Source organism: Oncorhynchus masou, chromosome 5 (genome assembly GCF_036934945.1).
Source record: "Oncorhynchus masou masou isolate Uvic2021 chromosome 5, UVic_Omas_1.1, whole genome shotgun sequence".
NCBI classification, from domain to species: Eukaryota; Metazoa; Chordata; class Actinopteri; order Salmoniformes; family Salmonidae; genus Oncorhynchus; species Oncorhynchus masou.
Genome location: NC_088216.1, coordinates 52,222,360 through 52,242,570, shown reverse-complemented (window position 1 = coordinate 52,242,570; position 20,211 = coordinate 52,222,360). Strand labels below are relative to the sequence as shown.

Below are 20,211 nucleotides of genomic sequence, written 5' to 3'. Positions count from 1 at the left end.
TAGCATTGCCTTTAAATTGTTTAACTTGGGTCAAACGTTCCGAGTAGCCTTCCACAAGCTTCCCACAATAAGTTGGGTAAATGTTGGCCATTCTTCCTGTCAGAGCTGGTGTAACTGAGTCAGGTTTGAAGACCTCCTTGCTTGCACACACCTTTTCAGTTCTGCCCACAAATTGTTTATAGGATTGAGGTCAGGCCTTTGTGATAGCCACTCCAATACCTTGACTTTGTTGTCCTTAAGCCATTTTCCCACAACTTTGGAAGTATGCTTGGGGTCATTGTCCATTTGGAAGACCCATTTGTGACCATGCTTTAACTTCCTGACTGATGTCTTGAGATGTTGCTTCAATATATCCACATAATTTTCTTTCCTCATGATGCCATCTATTTTGTGAAGTGCACCAGTCCCTCATGCAGCAAAACACCCCCACAACATGATGCTGCTACCACCATGCTTCACAGTTGGGATGGTGTTCTTCGGATAGCAAGCCTCCCCCTTTTTCCTCAAACATAAACATGGTCATTATGGCCAAACAATTCTATTTTTATTTCATCAGACCAGAGAACATTTCTCCAAAAAGTACGGGCTTTGTCCCCATGTGCAGTTGCAAACCGTAGTCTGGCTTTTTTATGGCGGTTTTGGAGCAGTGACTTCTTCCTTGCTGAGCGGCCTTTCAGGTTATGCTGACATTGGACTTGTTTTATCGAGGATATAGATACTTTTGTACCGGTTTCCTCTAGCATCTTCACAAGGTCCTTTGCTGTTGTTCTGGGATTGATTTGCACTTTTCAGATGTCCTAACCGACAAAATTATAGTTTGTTAACAAGACATTTGTGGAGTGGTTGAAAATCATTAAAACTATTTTTTCAACCACTTTTAAAATATATTTTCCTTTATTACTTTCTAACCCTACCACCCCTCCTCTAATTTGAGTAAACTAGTGACCAACAACGCTTAGGTTTCTACTTCCAGCTTATACACACTATATACATTTATGGACACAATCTATTTTCAAATAGCTATATTTTGTTTATTTTTACTCCAGTCCTTCCTCTTCCCTCAATCTCTCCCATCTATTTCTGATTTCCATACGGTTTGATTTGTATTTGCCATATCTTTCAAACTGTGCTCTTTCACAAAAGCTCTGAACCTATATGTTTTACATTAGTTATCTTGTTGTTATTAGTTGTTATTAGTCCCAATCTTCAGCCCCATTCAACCCCTCCCATCTATCTCTTATCGCCATCCATATTAGATTTTTATTTGCCATATATTTTTCAACTGTGTTGTGATGTTTCGTGTAACAGTATAACTTTAGACCAGGGGTGTCAAAGTCAAATGGACGGAGGGCCAAATAAAAAATTTAGCCAAGCCGAGGGCCGGACTGTTCGAATGTTCATTGAAAATTTTTTAAATGACGCATATAGTCTAGTGAACCTAATTGAACCTACTGAAAACCTAACAAATATATTCCAATATGATCAGATAAATAAAGCAATATTTTCTTATGGCTCTGTCAGTAATCTTTAATTTTCAACAGACACAAAAGACAAATTTCCTTTATATAAAAATCCCCATAACATGAACATTAAATGAAAGAAACCGGTATTCAAGGCACCATCAGTAGCCTATATTTTCTATTTTAGCAAAAGTGGGCTAAATTTACTTCAAAGAAAAAAACAATAATAGCAATTTTCTATCATCCACTCAACTGAAATATTTTTAAAATATAATTGGATTGAAATACAATAAAATAAAGTGCAAAAATCTATTAATCAAAAACAACACTTTGTTTAAGGAGAAGTAACATGCCTCGTTTTAATTCCTCTGCCTTTTGTAGCCTTTGTTCCATGTCCATATTCTTGTTTTTGTCCAGTGTGTTTCGTTTCATAATGTCGTCTCAGATTATACTCTTTCAGTACCGCCACACTTTCTCCACACAGAAGACACACAGGTTTTCCAGCTACCTCCGTGAACATATACTCCGACTCCCACCTTGTTTGAAACCCCGGTTCTCAGTGTCCACCTTCCGTTTTGCCATTTTTGATGGGTATCTGAAAGTTAATTTTACTGTGATGCTGACGACTGCTGTGCCAATAAATATTGAAATGAAGCAGCCTACTGCTCGGTGCGTCACCGTTGCATTGTGGGAAATGTAGTATTGGTGCGTGTAAAAGATCTGCGGGCTGCCGGCTTGCTGCGGTCTGCGGGCCGGTTCTAATAATAAATCAAGATCATCCCAGGGCCGTAAAAAACCTTCTCGCGGGCCGGATGTGGCCCGCGGGCCTTGACTCTGACATATGTGCTTTAGACCATCCCCTCGCCCATACCCGGGCGCGAACCAGGGACACTCTGCACACATCAACAACAGTCACCCACGAAGCATCGTTACCCATCGCTCCACAAAAGCCGCGGCCCTTGAAGAGCAAAGGGAACTAATACTTCAAGGTCTCAGAGCAAGTGACGTCACCGATTGAAACGCTATTTAGAGCTCACACCACCGCTAACTAGCTAGCTATTTCACATCCATTACACTCACCCCCCTTTTAACCTCCTCCTTTTCTGCAGCAACCAGTGATCCGGGTCACGGCACCAGTGTAACAGATGTATATGTACTCTCCATGCGTTATGTTTTCTCAAAATAAATCACTTCGGCCAGTGGTCCCAGTTGAGCATCATTTATTTCTGCTGTTGTTAAATGGGAAACAGCACGTTAGTTGTACAGGGCTTAACGGTATTGTTAAATAGGAAACAGCACGTTAGTTGTACAGGGCTTAACGGTATTGTTAAATAGGAAACAGCACGTTAGTTGTACAGGGCTTAACGGTATTGTTAAATAGGAAACAGCACGTTAGTTGTGCAGGGCTTAACGGTATTGTTAAATAGGAAACAGCACGTTAGTTGTACAGGGCTTAACGGTATTGTTAAATAGGAAACAGCACGTTAGTTGTGCAGGGCTGAACGGTATTGTTAAATAGGAAACAGCACGTTAGTTGTGCAGGGCTGAACGGTATTGTTAAATAGGAAACAGCACGTTAGTTGTGCAGGGCTGAACGGTATTGTTAAATAGGAAACAGCACGTTAGTTGTGCAGGGCTGAACGGTATTATTAAAGAGGAAACAGCACGTTAGTTGTGCAGGGCTGAACGGTATTGTTAAATGGGAAACAGCACGTTAGTTGTACAGGGCTGAACAGTATTGTTAAATGGGAAACAGCACGTTAGTTGTGCAGGACTTAATGGTATTGTTAAAGAGGAAACAGCACGTTAGTTGTGCAGGGCTGAACGGTATTGTTAAAGAGGAAACAGCACGTTAGTTGTACAGGGCTGAACGGTATTGTTAAATAGGAAACAGCACGTTAGTTGTACAGGGCTGAACGGTATTGTTAAATAGGAAACAGCACGTTAGTTGTACAGGGCTGAACGGTATTGTTAAATGGGAAACAGCACGTTAGTTGTACAGGGCTGAACAGTATTGTTAAATAGGAAACAGCACGTTAGTTGTACAGGGCTGAACAGTATTGTTAAATAGGAAACAGCACGTTAGTTGTACAGGGCTGAACGGTATTGTTAAATAGGAAACAGCACGTTAGTTGTACAGGGCTTAACGGTATTGTTAAATAGGAAACAGCACGTTAGTTGTGCAGGGCTGAACGGTATTGTTAAATAGGAAACAGCACGTTAGTTGTACAGGGCTTAACGGTATTGTTAAAGGGAAACAGCACGTTAGTTGTGCAGGGCTGAACGGTATTGTTAAATGGGAAACAGCACGTTAGTTGTACAGGGCTGAACGGTATTGATGGCTGTCGATGGCAAAATCTGTAGCATGAAGACAACTGTGTTAGCAGTGCCTTATGTGACCATTACATCGGTGAAGGCTAGCTAACACACTTATTTACAGCAATCATATGCCAAAGCACATCCCAGAAAGCCCCTCAATCCCTAACAGGTACCATATACCCACACATGTATAAATCAGTAACGTACAGCAAACTTGTACACACTGTAAAATAGAAAATAGTATTCAGAACGTGACCTACCCCTTGCTTCACATTTTCATACTGGGAAGACCTGACGTTCGCGATCTCCCCCTATCTGCAAGCGGGGCCAATCACAACACACCTTATTGTCATCAGAGTTGAACTAACCAATAAGAATGCTTGAACATTAAATACACATTTCTTTAGAGGCAAGTGGAAACATAACCAACCCTGTTACATTTGCACAAGATCTGAACCTTTCTTTTGTCATTTTTTTCTACAGATTGTAAATTGAAAATACATTTTTTTTTGCTAAAAGTATTATTATATTATTGATCGATTGACTATGACTTTTCAGATTACCCAGTAGTGCTATCTACAGAGTTAGTTCCATGAAAACATTGCAATTCTTCAGTCATTCCTTGGACCTGTGACCAAAAAACATGCCACATATGGACAGTACCAAAACAAATGATCTAATGATTCTGTCTCTTCATAGCAAAATATGCAGAGCTGGGAAGGTTGTATCCCCCATATAAATAACATTATATTGTTTGCAATAATTTAAATAGAAATATTCAAAGTTTTGAGTCCGGTGTTGTTTTACGTATCAGTTCATAAACCATGTGCAACCTACCTCGGTGTAAAGATCACCAAAAATCTTAAGGTTGTGAATGATCATAATTTGAATCCTGCAAGTGAAGCTATCAAAAATAAATTATCCTCGTGGTTAGGGAGGGATTTAAGTCTTCAAGGGAGGGTGCTTTTATCTAAAACTGAGGGGCTTGCTCGTTCATCTTTTTTCATCGATTGACATTCCCAAATCCACTTGCTGTACCTTAGATGTCTTAAGTCTTCACTCTCTTTTATCAGATATCAAAAGTCAACTGGGGTTAAAAGGTACTTTAAAAATCCTAATAGTTTCTGGAATATTATTCCTAATTTTGCTTTTCAGAAGCTCAGAGGGATAAAACATTTTTTACGACAATGTCCCTATATTGTAGGTAAACTTCCTGTGAAATTGGCGGCTTTTCACAAGCAGACTTTAATGTGCTGGGCTTTGCTGTATAAACACAACTTTTCTCAAAAGTATTTTCACCTCATAAATGTTATATATGGAATAATGGGTTGATATAACATAGCAACAAGAAGTTATTTTATCGGAACCATTTCTCGAAAAACATTGTCATTGACAACCAATGAGTTAGTATTTGTGGGAATCAATTTAGAGAGAGAGAATGTATGGAAAGATACAACTTTGAGGTTTTAAGCAAGGAATATGACACTGTTATGAAAGCTATACCTAGTGGGATTAAAAAACTTTACTTCAGAATAATGCATATTTTGGAATATCTCCTATTGTAAGCAATATCCAGATGAATGGCATAGGTTTATATTTTCTACAGAAATTCTATTCCTGCTATATTTTGTTGGGTTTCATCGTTTGATGTAAACTGCCGCTGTGCTTGGCTACTAGAAACTGAGTCTATTTAACCATTATTTTGTAATTGTTTACATAGTGAGGTGTTCTGGACTGATGTGAAACTATATATCGGCAACTAAATGTATACAACCATTGAAATATCTAAGTTTGACATATTATTTTACTACACTGATTCCACAATCGAATGTCGATATATCATACATCTCTTTATTTTAATAAGAAAATGTTTCATACACAAATCAAAATTTATGAAGAAAAATACAATTAAATGTTTTTTACAAGTGATTTGGAAAACTATTTAGAATCATTAAAACATATACAAAACAAAATGTCTAAAAAATGTATTCTCTACATGTCTGTATTTGATTTGATATGTGCATTTGTATTATTAGTATTTCTCTTCCTTATTTCTTTGTGTAATCCCTCTGCCTGTTCTTTTTTGTATGTTACTGTTTAATAATAAAAACATATTCCTCAGGGAAGTGTGGTTAGTCCGGTGTTGTTCACCGTGATGATACAATATATAGATAATCGGTTTTATTCATTTTTGAGGATATGTACAGATGGTTCAAAGGATCCAGTCAGTGGTATGGTGGGAGCATGGGTATATATCCCAGATTTCAATGTTAGAGTATGTAAGCGGTTAACTGATTGTGTCAGTGTATGCGGCGGAGTTGATGGCCAAGTTTATAGGTTTGACATGGGGGGAGAACGTGAAACCACTCAGAGTGGGGATCTGCTCTGATTCGGCTGCAGTGTTGAGTAGTGTGAAGACGGGCAGGTCGGATAGGGGACACTTGTATGCAGAGATGGTGCTGTTAATGGGATTGGAGAAGATGGGAGTGGTGGTAAGCGTTTGCTTACCATGGAGGGGGATGCTAGTAGTAAGGGGAGGCTATTTTATCACATGCACCGTTCAGTAGAGGAAGAGAATATGGGATGTAGGAGAGATGAAGTTGTGTGGAGTAGATTATGGTTTGGGCACACAGGTTTGAATGCCACATTGTGGATGATAGGGAGACATGAAACAGGTCTGTATGATGAGTGTTTCGTGGAGGAAATGGTGACGCATGTGTTGATATTTTGTAAACTGTATGACGTAGATAGGGAGAGATTGTGTGAAAGGGTCAGAGAGGCTGGACAGGATTGGGGTTTGGGTGGTGTAGTGGTGTCGAGGGTTCTATTTCACTTTCTTAGAGGAACAAGACTAATGAAGAGAATTGAATGTATTTAGGCCATGCAGTACTCAATCCAGTACAGTAGGTGGCGGTGTATGCACCTTAAAAGTTGGATGCGATCCGCCAACTCATTCTCAAAGAAGAAGAAATGGAGTACGTTTTTCATGTTGGACATACCATACCTAATTGCCTGTACATTGTGTTGCAGCAAAAGTGGGGTCCATTCTAACTAGGATCACTTTCCAAATCCAGTTTATACCCCCAAGGCCGTCATTGATATCGTGTCCCTTTAAGAACAGGAAATCAGCTTAAATCCAATCATTTTTCCCCCGTCATATTAGAGGGATAACTTATATTTTATACAAATACATGTGCTACAACAGCGCACTTTGGCAGTTTAGAATAAAACCAAATTGCTGTGCAGTTTCCATAAGATGTAAAAAAATACATGAATAAAAAAGAAACACAATCCACTTTTCTTCCATAAATTTGTGCACATCTCACAAGTATATGATATATTTTCACAACTCTCAGCACAGAGATCTAAAGAGATCATAAAAATGGCCCATGTTTCAAAACTCTAAGCACATTTTCAATTAAGTACAACAAGCAAATTCACAGTCACACATCCTACGTATACTGTATAAGGATCATGAAACTCTAAGACTGACATATTTCTCAAAATGCTCACAACCTGCCATTGGATACAAAGTATACTTTTATTGGTTTGTCAAAAAGGAACTGCAAGCTATAGTCAAATATCTACTTTGATTTATATTGGACACTTCAAATAGAATAGTTTAGAAATGTGTATGTATATATATTTGTTAAATGTTAGTTAAAATTACTAAACTATGAGCCCATCATCCATTATCTTATGTAGGCCTATTGGGGACTAAAAATGTTGAAATGGTATTTCACAGAAAATGTCATTTGCATGAATGGCTCAGGGGTGAAAGATGTGTTCAACTCCAATGAATGCACAACAAATGTTCTGAACATAAGATGGGGACATTACAAGTGTTATCAGTTAAGTTTCACATCTGAAAAAATGTGTCAATGTGAGTAAAAAAACAAACATTTAATTGAACTGCCCCATCTAGTGTCCTTTTAAAAGCATAGCTAATGATTGAATTGAGTTTACACCCTCACAGCTGCTATGTGTGTCCCACAAAGTCGATGTCAGCTGAAATGCAATAAACTTTGCATATTGAACTCAGAATATATAGTTTGCTTGTGATGTTATATACCTGCAAGGACTAGGAAGGGATACGAGATAGGCCTACACCTATGAATATAGCCTAGTGCAGTTTCTACTCTATAAATTGATATTTGGTCATTGTTTCCTCTCACAGAAATGACAAATGACTTGAACATGTTTCCGACTTTCCCAGGTGCTTAACGACCGTCTTTGAGACGCATACTAAAACAGAACGGAAATCTGTTTTTGAGGATGCCTAACAGACTGACATGCCCGTCTAATTAGTTAGATTATCATGGCCATGTCAGCTGGTCCTTTTGCGGCAGGGCTAAAATGCAGTGGATTTTTTTTTGGGGGGGGGGGGGTTCAGTTAATTTGCATGGCAAAGATGGACTTTACAATTAATTGCAATTCATCTGATCACTCTTCATAACATTCTGGAGTAGATGCAAATTGCCATCATACAAACGGAGGTAGCAAACTTTGTGAAAATGAATATGCGTCATTCAAAACTTTTGGCCACGACTGTAGGCCAGAACACACCCGTAGGCTAAAACTGTGGTTTCAACGAACCTAGTTTGGAAGAAAATAGACTTGGACATCACACGTGCAACAGGTCCAGCGACGACATCCAAAAACATGGCAGACATTGGATGTTCCTCTGTATTATCATTACCTCAGTGAAAACAAATTAGCTTTTTTAAAATCAATTTACGGTTTTAAAAAACACCTTGATTCAATTTGACATGTTCTGCTATATACATATCCATTGAAAGCAGTGTTTGGGGGAAAACATTACATAAAATCGATGTAAACAAACTTCGTTTAAAATGGTATTTCTTTTCTCAGGGCCTGGGGGTGAGACGGATGCAGCTCGAGTTCCACCCTCAACATAAATCAGTTAACTGGCGAGTGAAAAGTCTGCAGCACTCGGGTCTCACCCACCTTGACTCAAGTCAAATGTTTAGATTGCAGATGATCTGGTGCTTCTGTCCCTAACCAAGAAGTGCCTACAGCAGCACATGTACAAATTCCGCTTAGATGCCGTTGCTTTAGACTCTCTCTAAAGTTTAGAGCACACAAAAATGATACCTACCTCAGCATCACAGGTAACTTCTACAAAGCTGTGAACGATCTGATTAAAGGCCATGGCATTTTACACCATCAAAATGAACAAAACTTGACATCCCAATTAGGATCTGGCAAAAATTACTTGAATGTATTTCGGCCATGCAGTTAGAGCCCATCGCCCTGTTGTGAGGTCTGGGGTCCACTCACCAAGAAATCACAAAATTGAGACTGCAAAAACATCATTGTACAGCACGCATGGCAGAAATGGAACGATACCTGCTCATAAAAATCCAGAAACAAGTTAATCCTACAACCAGCTTTAAGAGATTATCAACTTTCATAAAGCCCTCACCTACAGACATGAACCTTGAGAAAAAGCCCTTAAACCAGCTGGCATGGGGACTCCAGACCCCAGAGCAAGACATGTTCAGAAAAATGAGAACTGATCATAGAACTCCCCACGAGCACTACAGGTGTTATTTCTGTACCCATATACATCTATTGGGAACATTGACATCCTCCAGTCCACAAGACTAAATAGCTAAGCAGCTAGTTCACAGTACATGGTGTCAGACTTACACTTGACAAGAACCTTCTCATCCAGGTTTGCCAGCCACACCAAATCAGATTTTGGCCCAAGAACATGACTTTACATTTAGCAACATTGGTAAAACATTGAAACATGAATTCATTTTCTAGATTTTATTTAAAATTCAATGATCTTCTTGAATTCGGTCAGCAACCATAGGAGTGGAGTTTGCTGCCGTCTAATCAAACAGGCCAAAGCCCATGTCGTCGTCCGAGCCCTCCTCAGACTCCTCCTTGGCCTCTTCTTTAGCAGCGGCTGGGGCAGTGGCAGTGACTGCCGCAGCCACAGGAGCAGCAACAGCGAAGGCAGTGGGGTCAGCTAGGTAGGCCTTCACCTGGGAGTAAAAGGGGGGTATAGAAGCAATGTGAACTAAAATGTAGAAAGCTATGGATAAAACATGCCGATGGGCAACCTAGTGTCTGAGACCAAGCGTCCCTGCCAGCCGTGGGATGCAGACAGACAGGGATAGTAGGAAACTAGTTAATGTGTGCAGGGGGAACGACAGAGTAGCACTTAACAAGCTGCACTGTAACTTATCCTGCAGCTGGGACTCAAAAACAGTGGCACCTATTCCCCATGTAAATGTTAGAGCAAAGGATTTGATAGACATAAGCGACGGTGAACACTCCGTAGCCTGGAGGGCAAGGTGGAGCTACAACCATATTACTTATACATTTATTTCAGCCCTACAGCAACTGTTTGCGGACTGGGCTAGTATTTGGCCCGTCATCCATTTCAATACCATGTGGTCCAAATGTGGGTGGGACGACATACCTTGTCTGCCAGGGGGAAGGAGTAGTCAGTCTCCACAGCGACTGCCAGGACCCTCTTGTATCCGTTGATGATGGTGTGAGGGACAGAGGCCAGAGTGGGGTATCCGATCTCCAGACACACACTGGCTATGTTACGAACACCCTGAAAGAAACGAAGTTGTCAGGTATGACAGCAACTTCCAGCACTTCACCCAAGTCTGTTCAACACAAATATTTGTTTGAGACCAAGCGTCCCTGCCAGCCGTGGGATGTAGACAGACAGGGATAGTAGGAAACTAGTTAATGTGTGCAGGGGGAACGACAGAGTAGCACTTAACAAGCTGCACTGTAACTTATCCTGCTACCTCAAAGACAAAAGAAAAAAATGGCCTGAAATTCAGCCTCTATTACATCCCTCTTCCAATGGTTGTTACTCGTTTTTAGAACTTTAGATATGACGGAAGACTATGGAGGAAGGGGAACCAATGACAACATAATAGGACACAGCGCTACACTACCCAAGGCACCAATACAACAGGTTTTGGAATATGGACCCAAAGTGGTTTTACAAGGCATTGTGTATATGCTTCCTCACCTCCAGGAACCTGGCATGCAGAGCATCCTCAGTAATGTCGAGCACCTCAGGGCTGTAGACACTACCGTTGTCATACACCTGCTGGATGAGCAGACCGAAGGAGAAGGGAGAGATGTTCAACATGTTGAGGAGCGTGGCCTCGCTGGCTCCCACCTTGTCTCCAGGCTTGATGAGCATCACGTCGCTCTGTAGGGAGAAATGAAGCAATCAGACACTTAGTCAACAAGTGCTTCATTTTCAGAAGCCCTGTTTATGTTTTTTTTAGAGAATAAATTATATACATATCCTACAGGACGGGACACAGGTCATTACACCCACACAAGCCTAGCAACAATTTATCAAATCAAGAAGAAACCCTTCTCAGACAAATGCCTCGATGTCTTCAAGTGAAAAGACACACTGCTCTGGGGACCTGAAACCAAAGACACAGAACGTGACCCTGACCCAGTGACCCCAGAGACAGATCGTGTCCAATTCCGACTCGTCATCGTCTCATCACTGAAGAATCTCTAATTTTGATGACTGAACGCAACCACTAGTTTATAGTAGAGCCCATTAAGCATAGACTGGCTGAGATACTGCCTGAGGACTATGACCACAGTTGCCACACTCACCAATATTTCAATAGTTCCTCTGGAGATCTTGGTGGTGATGCCCAGGGCCTGGAAGAAGGAAGTCTTCTCAGGACCCAGCCCAGTGTTCTGGGCTGGCACAGTCACGTCACAGGGGGCAATAGCGCCGGCACGGGCAGCAGCTGGCACCTGAGGGGCAGAGGGTCGGAGGTCAGTGAACAATCAAGCCATGGCTCCAATTCAAACAAAAATAGTGACCCGTCCATGGATGCATGCCAAATGACAGCCTACGAGACTGAGCAAAATCCACAGGAGTGTCTGAGACCAAGCGTCCCCGTCAGCCATAGGATGCAGACAGGTATAGTAGGAATCTAGTTGATATGTGCAGGGGGAACGACAGAGCAGCACTTAACAAGCTGCACTGTAACTTATCCTGCGTCGCCATCTCATCTTGAAGCATAATCCAAAATCTGGGTCTGCTACATTGTATTACTAAATAATATCGTATTTGGTCCAAATGGCACCCTGCCCTATATAGTGCCCCATTCAAAAGTAGTACGCTACAAGAGTGCCATTTGGGACAAACCTTGACAATTCCCTGCTAGACCAGAGCATCCAACACTGCAGTCACCTTGTTGGCCAGCAGCATGTCCCTGATCTCAGCCAGGTCCTCCTTGGTGAAGACAAAGCCCACATTTCCTTTGATGTGAGGCAGCAACCTGTGAAGACGGCAACACTTATCTCAATCCATCCAACGGATACACGATTAGCAATACTGAGAAAACACTTGTCTGAGACCAAGCGTCCCTGCCAGCTGTGGGATGCAGACAGACAGGGATAGTAGGAGACAGGTTTCCTTGTGCAGGGGGAACGACAGCGCAGTACTGAACATGCAGCGCTGTAACTTATCCTGCTTTATAAATAGCCAATCCATGGGCTCGATAGCTGCATTTAAGCCTTTGATAACTGGGTCGTGCACACAGCAGCAAAAGTTTGCAACCTATATTGATAACAAGCTCATCTTATTGGCCAACTTCAGGCTGTCCCCTTGACTTCCTAGTGAATGCGACCATGGTCAGCCTCTTAGGCCAAAATGTGTTTGCTGTGAACTTACTTCTCCAGGGCGGGGTTGTTCTCCAAGTGACCGCGGATGGCTTTGCGCATCATGGTGTTTTTACCCATGAGCACCACAGCCTTCCCACGCAAGGACAGACGGATGGCCTGCATCTGCTTGGAGCCCACATTGTCGGCACCGACAATGAAACATTTGGGATAGTCATCCAGCAATTGCTGCAAAAAGAAAAGTAAAAGTAAGACCAACAACTTCTAAATTTCACTGCTTGAGGAAATGTAAACCCACTACCGTGGGATAACAAGACTGCAAAAGCTTTATTCCGTTGGCTACAACGTCTGTACAAAAGTGTCTGAGACCATGCGTCCCCGTCAGCCGTGGGATGGAGGCAGACCGGGATAGCGAGGAGACAGGTTTCTATGTGCAGGGGGAACGACAGAGCAGTACTGAACAAAATGCACTGTAACTTATCCTGCGTTGTACATGGTCAATCAAACGGTTTATTATGGAATGCCGTTTGGGTCTTTGAATGTCAAAAAAATATGTCAAGTAAGCCCACTATTATGGCTAGCTTCAAATAGACGAGTCCGACAGAGCAAATAAATATCTAATAAATTGTGGCTATTTTAGATGGCACCTAGCTGTATAGTTAGCTAGTTAAAACAATAGCTACTGAAAGATGTAAGTTCGCTATGTTTTTAGAGAAAAACATTGTTGGCATCCATAAATTACCTAGCTTATTTGTATGACCTGTACGGTAGATGCGCGAGACAACGGCATCACAGCATACGTATCGACTAATCGTTGTGACATAGGAAATATGAGTAAATGTTATCAACGTGTAATAGTTCCGTAAAATTATTGTGACGTGCAGTCATACAGGTCCTGATTGGTCAACAAGCTTATTTAACGTGCCTCTGACACGCAAAGACCCGAACGGCGTTCTATAGTTTACACTTTCGTGCATCAAAAGTGGTCAGTTATTTCAACGTACGATGATTTTCATAAAATAGTTGGACTTCCACGTGGTCCTGTCTTCCCTCGGCATCTTTGCAGTGCTTCGAAGGATCGCTTAAACAGCTGGTTTAAAGACAAGATTGTCTATGGAAAAATATAACTATGTTAGACAGGTAGCAGGTTCACAACGTCAAGTTACAGTCACAGTAAGCGCTAAACTTGCTAGTAGCCATCTAGAGAAACTGGCAGTCACTATCGTTACTCACCTAGCTAACGCTAATACACTGCAAAATAGGACTAGCTTAAACTTGTAGCTAGCTGACGTAGCAAATATAACGTAGGCTACATACATATAGCTAGATAACTAGTTAAGACATGTTATTGGAGGTGACTTTAAGGTGAAAATGTTGTACCATTATGGGTTAGAAGCAAGTTTAGCTAGCTAAAATGTCACGGAAATAATGGTAGCACATGGCGGCAGTGTGCCGAATAGGCCGCACAGATGAAACATAACACATTTAAATATTAAGTCATCCTATTGATCTTGTGACATTGTCACAGTACAGTAGTTCAACGTAATCAAAGTATTTTATCAAATAATACAGCGAAACACATTTTAACGTCTAATCCTACATAAAGAATCAAGCCCATGAAAACTCCTTACCTCTTACCAAGGACGCGTGAAAGAAAGAGAGCTACATAGGAAGCGCACAAGTAATATACAGCGTTAACAGCCAATCACAATCCACTACGACAACAATGGTCCACAGACATGATTGGCCAGCTGTGTCAATCTTTTTGTCGGTTGCTATCTGTGGGTGCGATCGTTTTATGCCGCGTGAAAGCAGCCACGCCGGCTGTGGATTTCAAAGCAGGAAATGCAGACTAGATTGGGGACGTGAGTTTGTCAAGATCAAAAGAAAAAAAAGCAACCTATCTGCTCATAGTCTTAACTCTGAGCATTCATTGTGTGTCTTGTGTGCATAGTCGTTGAGACAAAAACAATGAATGTCAGAAATAAACTATTTATTTATTGGCATCAATCACATTGAATTAAAAATTATCAGCAATCAGGTACCATATAGCCATCCCATAAAACATGACAACAGAGGTACATGGGCAAATAAAACAGGCAAGAGGAAAGGAAAAAACAAAACCACTTTTTAAAAATTTAACTAGACAAGCCAGTTAAGAACAAATTGACGCTGGGCCAATTGTGCGCCACCCTATGGCACTCCCGATCACAGCCGGTTGTGATACAGCAAGGGATTGAACCAGGGTCTGTAGTGACACCTCTAGCACTGCGATGCAGAGCCTTAGACCACAGCGCCACTCAGGAGTATTGGGGTAAAATAGTTCCTTTCAGATAAATTAAGGGGATTAAATTACAAGGTTAACTTGTAAACATTGAAATAAAAAGGCTTTGAGAGTAGTCAGACGGGTTGCTTCCCACTTAGGTCTGGGATTTCTGAGTCAACAGAGAGAGCATAGAACTAAAGCAAAGAAATGTAATAGGATGAATAAATGTAGCAAAAACTAATAATAATTACAATCCCTGATGATTTACATAGGGTGTAGATAAAAAATAAAATAAAAACTTACATAGGGTGTCTAGAGATACACCAAAGTAACATGCTCTCAAGCCTCTCTTTAAAGGGCTCCATTTGTTGCATTACAACATTTGGGCTGGTGCCTAAACCTGTGGTCATGGCTACTCTCAAGAAATCTTTCCAGTAATTTCCCCTTGATTGAGGAACTCATTCAACTTTGAACTGTAACTGTCCAGGGATAGATTCAGGCACCACTTCCACTTGTTTTCATTGTCTGTGTCTCCGGTCTCCAAAGCATGGCTATAAAGGCTATCAGAGGGATATTTCATTGAGCTTGATACATTATTTGCCACACTAACTTGAACAATTTAGGATTTAATGGCTTAGAAAGAGAGCCTGACTTAAAACAGGGTCAATATGAAGTAGTACTAACCCTTCTTCTGTTACACCTCAGTCTATGAATTTCAAAATTAAATTAGAATATTATGTTAGCAGCATTCCTCATTAACCAGGCTAGGTGAAATGCCCCTCTGTAGATTCATCATGTTCATGTCAACACAGTTGCACTACTAGAGAAGCTCAAGGAATCTATGGCATAGCAAGGCTGAAAGTGCTTTAAAAACCCACGTCTCAGCGGGTTGAAGAAACAAAACCGTTCCAAACATCACCAGAAATGGCACCCGAGCCTGAGGAGGCCAGACATAAAAAACACCCAATTTGTAACATGTAGTAATTTTAAAGCAACAATTACTATACACCTTTAATCTGCCGACTATAATGTGCTGAGAACATCCTCAGTTTGCCCCCTCTAAGTTATTTGCCTCTCTTTTACTGACACCCAAAACCCAGAGGTGCATCTCAATAGTCTAAAATGGCTTCCCTATTTGTCTCTTCTTAATTTACACTTCACTGTAAGCTATATTGAGATTGTATTCGAGGGGTTTGCTTTCACCTGTCCAGTACAGAGGAAGCCAATTTAGATGTTTGAGATGCACCCCATGACACTGGCCGATCCAGCCAATGTTGTTCTACGACATCAAAAATGGCTTCACCAATCCGATCGCAGCAAGGACTTGGAAGTGCGCCATATACCTCAACAGTGTTAAAGACATTGCATTGAACATTTGGCACTAGCACAATTATCTTTATTCTTTCAAAGCGTTAAGAAATTCAAATGAAACGTATGTGTGTATTTATACCACAACCAACATGCCAAGTGATGACAACTGGGTTGAAAACCATAAAAAACAAACATTTAGCATAAAAATATAAGCAACATGTGTAAAGTTAAAATCACCTGCTTCACAATGATTCAAATATGCAACATTACAAGGACACTTGAAAAAAATAAAACAGTGAATGATGAAATAAGTAAATCAATTACGTACATATCAAAAACAAATGCTCAAACCTGACCCACTGCAGTGATTTGAGATCAGGTAACGAGGATATTTGGATGCCATTATTGGCTTGTTGTGCATCCAAAATGGCACCCTATTCCCTATATAGGGCACTACTTTTGACCAGAGCCCTATGGGCCCTAGTCAAAAGCAGTAGACTTTATAGGGAATAGGGTGTCTTTTGGGAAACAGACTAGGTACTGACTGCAGATCTGTGTGTACAGATTACCATGTGACTCTGAGGGCATTTCAGGGAACCATGGTTAGAAATGTCCCTGTTGCCTGGAAACCAACCTTGTGTGTGTGTGTGTGTGTGTATTAGGGTCCATTTATGTCCTTGTCCATAGAGCCAGCTCTTTGCATATCAGTGTGAGCTACAGAGCTCAAAATCATACAGTGACAATACTGCTCCATGCCACTAAACCAAGTATGTTAAAGTCAATTTAATATTGTGATTGTAATAAAAATATGCAGAAAATGCTGACAAAAACCTCTACACAACTTGTATTGCAGAATGTGTGTTGCTCAATCAGTCAATAAGCAGTGAGGTTAAAAACCAATCCTCCCCCCGTACATTAAAAGGACCAAGTCTCCCTCTATTAGTTACTTTTTAAGTATCTGAGGGAAAACACACACATTGTCAGTAGCTAAATGTACAACAAAACATTGCCCCAAGAAAAGCACTCCCCATTCACTCTGAATTATTAATTTTAAGACTTGGATAAATGTGTGGGCGAATACAGTAGCAAATCAAATACACACAATTAACATGTTGTTTCAAATCAACATGCTCTGGTATTTTGTCCTGTTTCCTTATAGAAAGGGAGAAGCCTAGCCTGGTCACACCAGACTGAAGAACGCTGTGCTCAGTTTGGTTGCCAGGCTAAGAGCTGTCTCCCTACCCAAAGCGGATGGAAAGTAAGGGACGAGCAGAGTGCCTCCGAGATGAGAGGTCGCCAACACTCACCCAAACACCGCCACCCTCTGTCCACATCAAGGGAAAGACAATATTCAAATGCACGTTCTTTTAAAATCAGATTACATTAATGAGAATTCATATGAGATCGGTGGCGCAAAGGCTGATCTACAGAAAATAGAAACGGAGAGTCCATAGCACATCGAAAAGAGCAGTAATCTGGAGAAAGAGTGTGAGTATGTGTGTCTGAACAACGTGTCTCGTTTTGCACAAACACATTTGAGAGTTTTGTACAGTTCCATTGGACAAATTTAGCAAAAAGGGAAAAGGAAAACGGATGTACTAAATCTATGCCGCTGAGCTGTCCTTGTTAGTATAGGAACATTTCCATAGGAAAAGTGTACAAAAATAGGACCCTGATATCGTGACCATACCAGGCTGTAAAATGGCCCCAAGAGGGCCACAGAGAGAGGACTCTATGATTGAGTTGAGTGAGCACCAAGTGTTTGAACTGGTCTCACAGAGAAGTGAAGAGAAAGGGAGGAGGGAAAGAGGAGACGAGAGCTTTTCCACTTCTCAGAGTATAAAGTGTGTGTCTCTGTGTGTGTTTGCGTTTGAGATCAAGAGACAGTTCATGGGTGTGCATTTGCAATGGCACTGACATACTGCATATATTGGACTAATAGGCAAAACGCTGCCTAGTGAATGTCAACAACATTCTATGTGTACTAAGTACTGCCTGAACACCTGTCTAAACCCATCCCAGGACCCCATAACCTGACCTCCACACGTCGGTCACATGATAACGCAGTCTACCATTATTAGGACAGGAAAATAAATCGAACAGAACATAAAACCGCCTCTCACACAAAAATGGCTTCTCTTGCTCGTTTTACATTTACAAAAATCTCTTTGGGCTCGCTTTAAACCTCATGCTTTCTGGAACTCTTGAAATGTCAACCCCACGGCCCTGAAGGCTCTGTTGAGCATTGAGTCCTGTCTGCAGTAACCTCCAGGTGACTGTAGGGGAGCTTTTCTAATGGCCAGTCTCATCTCTGCTACATGCACAGTAAGGGACAACTCTCTGCTTCCTCATCATAGCCACCGACGGCCTTCTATCCACGCCTTCACCTTTTGACACGCACACGCACGTGTCCCCCATTCTCTTCCTGTGTACTCCTCCCCACACATTTTAAAGCATTGGATTGGTGTTGGCATGGGTTGGAGTTTCCACTATATTTCATACACCTGTCATTTCCTTTTAAATTCATGAAGGGTGCAAGTGCACACTTAGGGCTGAACCGTAGAGAATTGGGACAAAGCATGCACACACTATTGTGCACAAATGCAGACACACACACACACACACACACACACACACACACACACACACACACACACACACACACACACACACACACACACACACACACAGCACACACACACACACACACACACACACAGCTGGGGAGTGGGTTAGCTCCCTAGTTGAAGAGCTTGATGAAGCAGCCCTGGCAGTATGGCTTGTCATTCTGCTCCTTGAAGGTGCCCTTATTGAGCTGCTTAAGGCAGAAGGCACAGACAAAGTGCTCGGGGTGGAACTTCTTGGCCATGGCTGTGATGCAGCGGCCCGTGATGGGCTTCTGACAGCCCGAGCAGAGGGAGCCGCGGCGCTCGTGGTAGTGGCCCTCGCAGTAGGGCTGGCCCTCGTGCTCAAAGAAGCTCCCATTTATAAAGGGGGTGAAGCACTCCTGTAATGCACAGAGGTGGGAAGAGAAGGAAAGGAGGTTGTCACAAAATGGCTGAGGCAATCAAGGCTTTCTATACTGTTTTTCTAAATACCCTTTTTTCCCAAGAACTGTATGAAAGCTATGGAAGCTACAGGTTACTGCCAAAATAAAGGAAACTCACGAGTAAATGAGGTTTCTGGCGGCTCTGTTATGGGGTGGGGTGCATTTTCAGGACTTGGTTTAGGTCTGCTCAACCCCTTAGAGGGCAAGGTAAATGCCAATAACACAGACATTCTGAGTGATCACCTTCAACCTATGGTGAATCATTTCCATCCTGATGGGAGTGGCCTCTTCCAGGATGACAACACCCCCATCCACAGGGCACGAGCAGTTACTAAATGGTTTGATGAGCATGAAAACTATGTAAATCATATGCCATGGCCGTCTCAGTCACCAAATCTCAACCCCATTGAACACTTATGGGAGATTCTGGAGCGGCGTCACCATCAACAAAACAACAAATGATGGAATTTCTCGTGGAAGAATAGTGTCGCATCCCTCCAATAGAGTTCCAGACACTTGTAGAATCTATGTCAAGCCGGCGGCTCGTGGTGGTCTAACGCCCTATTAAGTCACTATGTTGGCGTTTATTTTTTTTGGGCCGTTACCCGTATGTCTCACCATATGTAGATGCGGGATAATGCGCTTAGAATAGCACCACAGCACACACCCACTTACCCTGCAGACGAAGCACTCGGGGTGCCAGAGGGAGTTGAGGGCTGATATGTAGTTCTCCAGGATGGCGCGGGCACAGCCTCCACATTTGGGTGCAAACATGTCAAAGTAGTCCTTCCGACAGTACGCCTTCCCATCCTTCTCATGGAAGCCTGTGGAGGACGGGCAGAGAAGGACAACGCCTTAAGACAACAGAGAGAGAGAAAAAAGTGGAGAGGAGAGAAGAGAAGAAGAGAGACAGAGGACACAGAGAGCAAAAGAAGAGACGCTAGAGAGAAAGAAATAGAGAGAGAGATAGAAGAACAGAGGAGAGAGAGAGAGAGAGAAAAGCTTACCCTCTGGACCAAAGAAAGCTCCACACTGAGCACAGAAGAAGTGTTCTGGATGCCAGTTCCTGTCCAGTGCAGTCACCACTTTCTGTAGGGGGCAAAAAATATATAAATATTTTTCCCTAGATGCAGTTAGCATAC

General features: G+C 41.8%; 2 protein-coding genes and 5 non-coding genes across 9 annotated transcripts in view; all 7 read right to left on the bottom strand.

Moving 5' to 3' along the window:
- Positions 1–9,560: 9,560 nt before the first annotated feature.
- On the bottom strand, positions 9,561–14,173 carry LOC135539803 (large ribosomal subunit protein uL10-like). Its single transcript, XM_064965936.1, has 8 exons — positions 14,075–14,173; positions 13,448–13,554; positions 12,496–12,671; positions 12,013–12,100; positions 11,424–11,570; positions 10,810–10,995; positions 10,237–10,377; positions 9,561–9,796 (listed from the first exon to the last, which is right to left on the bottom strand). The coding sequence occupies exons 2-8, from the start codon at positions 13,499–13,501 to the stop codon at positions 9,641–9,643; spliced, it is 948 nt and encodes a 315-aa protein (XP_064822008.1). The 5' UTR covers positions 13,502–13,554; positions 14,075–14,173; the 3' UTR covers positions 9,561–9,640.
- LOC135540536 (small nucleolar RNA SNORA63) lies at positions 9,878–10,006 on the bottom strand. Its single transcript, XR_010455827.1, has one exon. It is a non-coding gene; the product is annotated as a small nucleolar RNA SNORA63 (small nucleolar RNA).
- Positions 10,450–10,578, bottom strand: LOC135540533 (small nucleolar RNA SNORA63). The gene has a single exon (XR_010455825.1). It is a non-coding gene; the product is annotated as a small nucleolar RNA SNORA63 (small nucleolar RNA).
- On the bottom strand, positions 11,165–11,313 carry LOC135540530 (small nucleolar RNA SNORD15). Its single transcript, XR_010455822.1, has one exon. It is a non-coding gene; the product is annotated as a small nucleolar RNA SNORD15 (small nucleolar RNA).
- On the bottom strand, positions 11,696–11,820 carry LOC135540532 (small nucleolar RNA SNORA63). The gene has a single exon (XR_010455824.1). It is a non-coding gene; the product is annotated as a small nucleolar RNA SNORA63 (small nucleolar RNA).
- On the bottom strand, positions 12,169–12,297 carry LOC135540535 (small nucleolar RNA SNORA63). Its single transcript, XR_010455826.1, has one exon. It is a non-coding gene; the product is annotated as a small nucleolar RNA SNORA63 (small nucleolar RNA).
- Positions 14,174–18,714: 4,541 nt separating the features above from the next.
- The window catches only part of LOC135539800 (paxillin-like), a 41,200-nt gene continuing 39,703 nt past the window's right edge, over positions 18,715–20,211 (bottom strand). For all 3 annotated transcript variants that reach the window (XM_064965933.1, XM_064965934.1, XM_064965935.1), the window contains exons 9-11: positions 20,077–20,158; positions 19,745–19,893; positions 18,715–19,027 (exon numbers count right to left, since the gene is read on the bottom strand). In XM_064965933.1, the coding sequence (XP_064822005.1) occupies positions 18,761–19,027; positions 19,745–19,893; positions 20,077–20,158 (498 nt within the window). In that variant the 3' untranslated portion in view covers positions 18,715–18,760. The remainder of the gene's footprint in view (positions 19,028–19,744; positions 19,894–20,076; positions 20,159–20,211) is intronic.

Bases quoted from the DNA above. Each gene is read 5' to 3' on its own strand.
- LOC135539803 (XM_064965936.1), bottom strand. From the start codon at position 13,501: ATGCCGAGGGAAGACAGGACCACGTGGAAGTCCAACTATTTTATGAAA. The intron at 12,672-13,447 runs GTACGTTGAAAT...TTCTTTTTGCAG, and splicing joins ACTATTTTATGAAAATCATC to CAATTGCTGGATGACTATCC. The intron at 10,378-10,809 runs GTGAGGAAGCAT...CGTTTCTTTCAG, and splicing joins TGCATGCCAGGTTCCTGGAG to GGTGTTCGTAACATAGCCAG.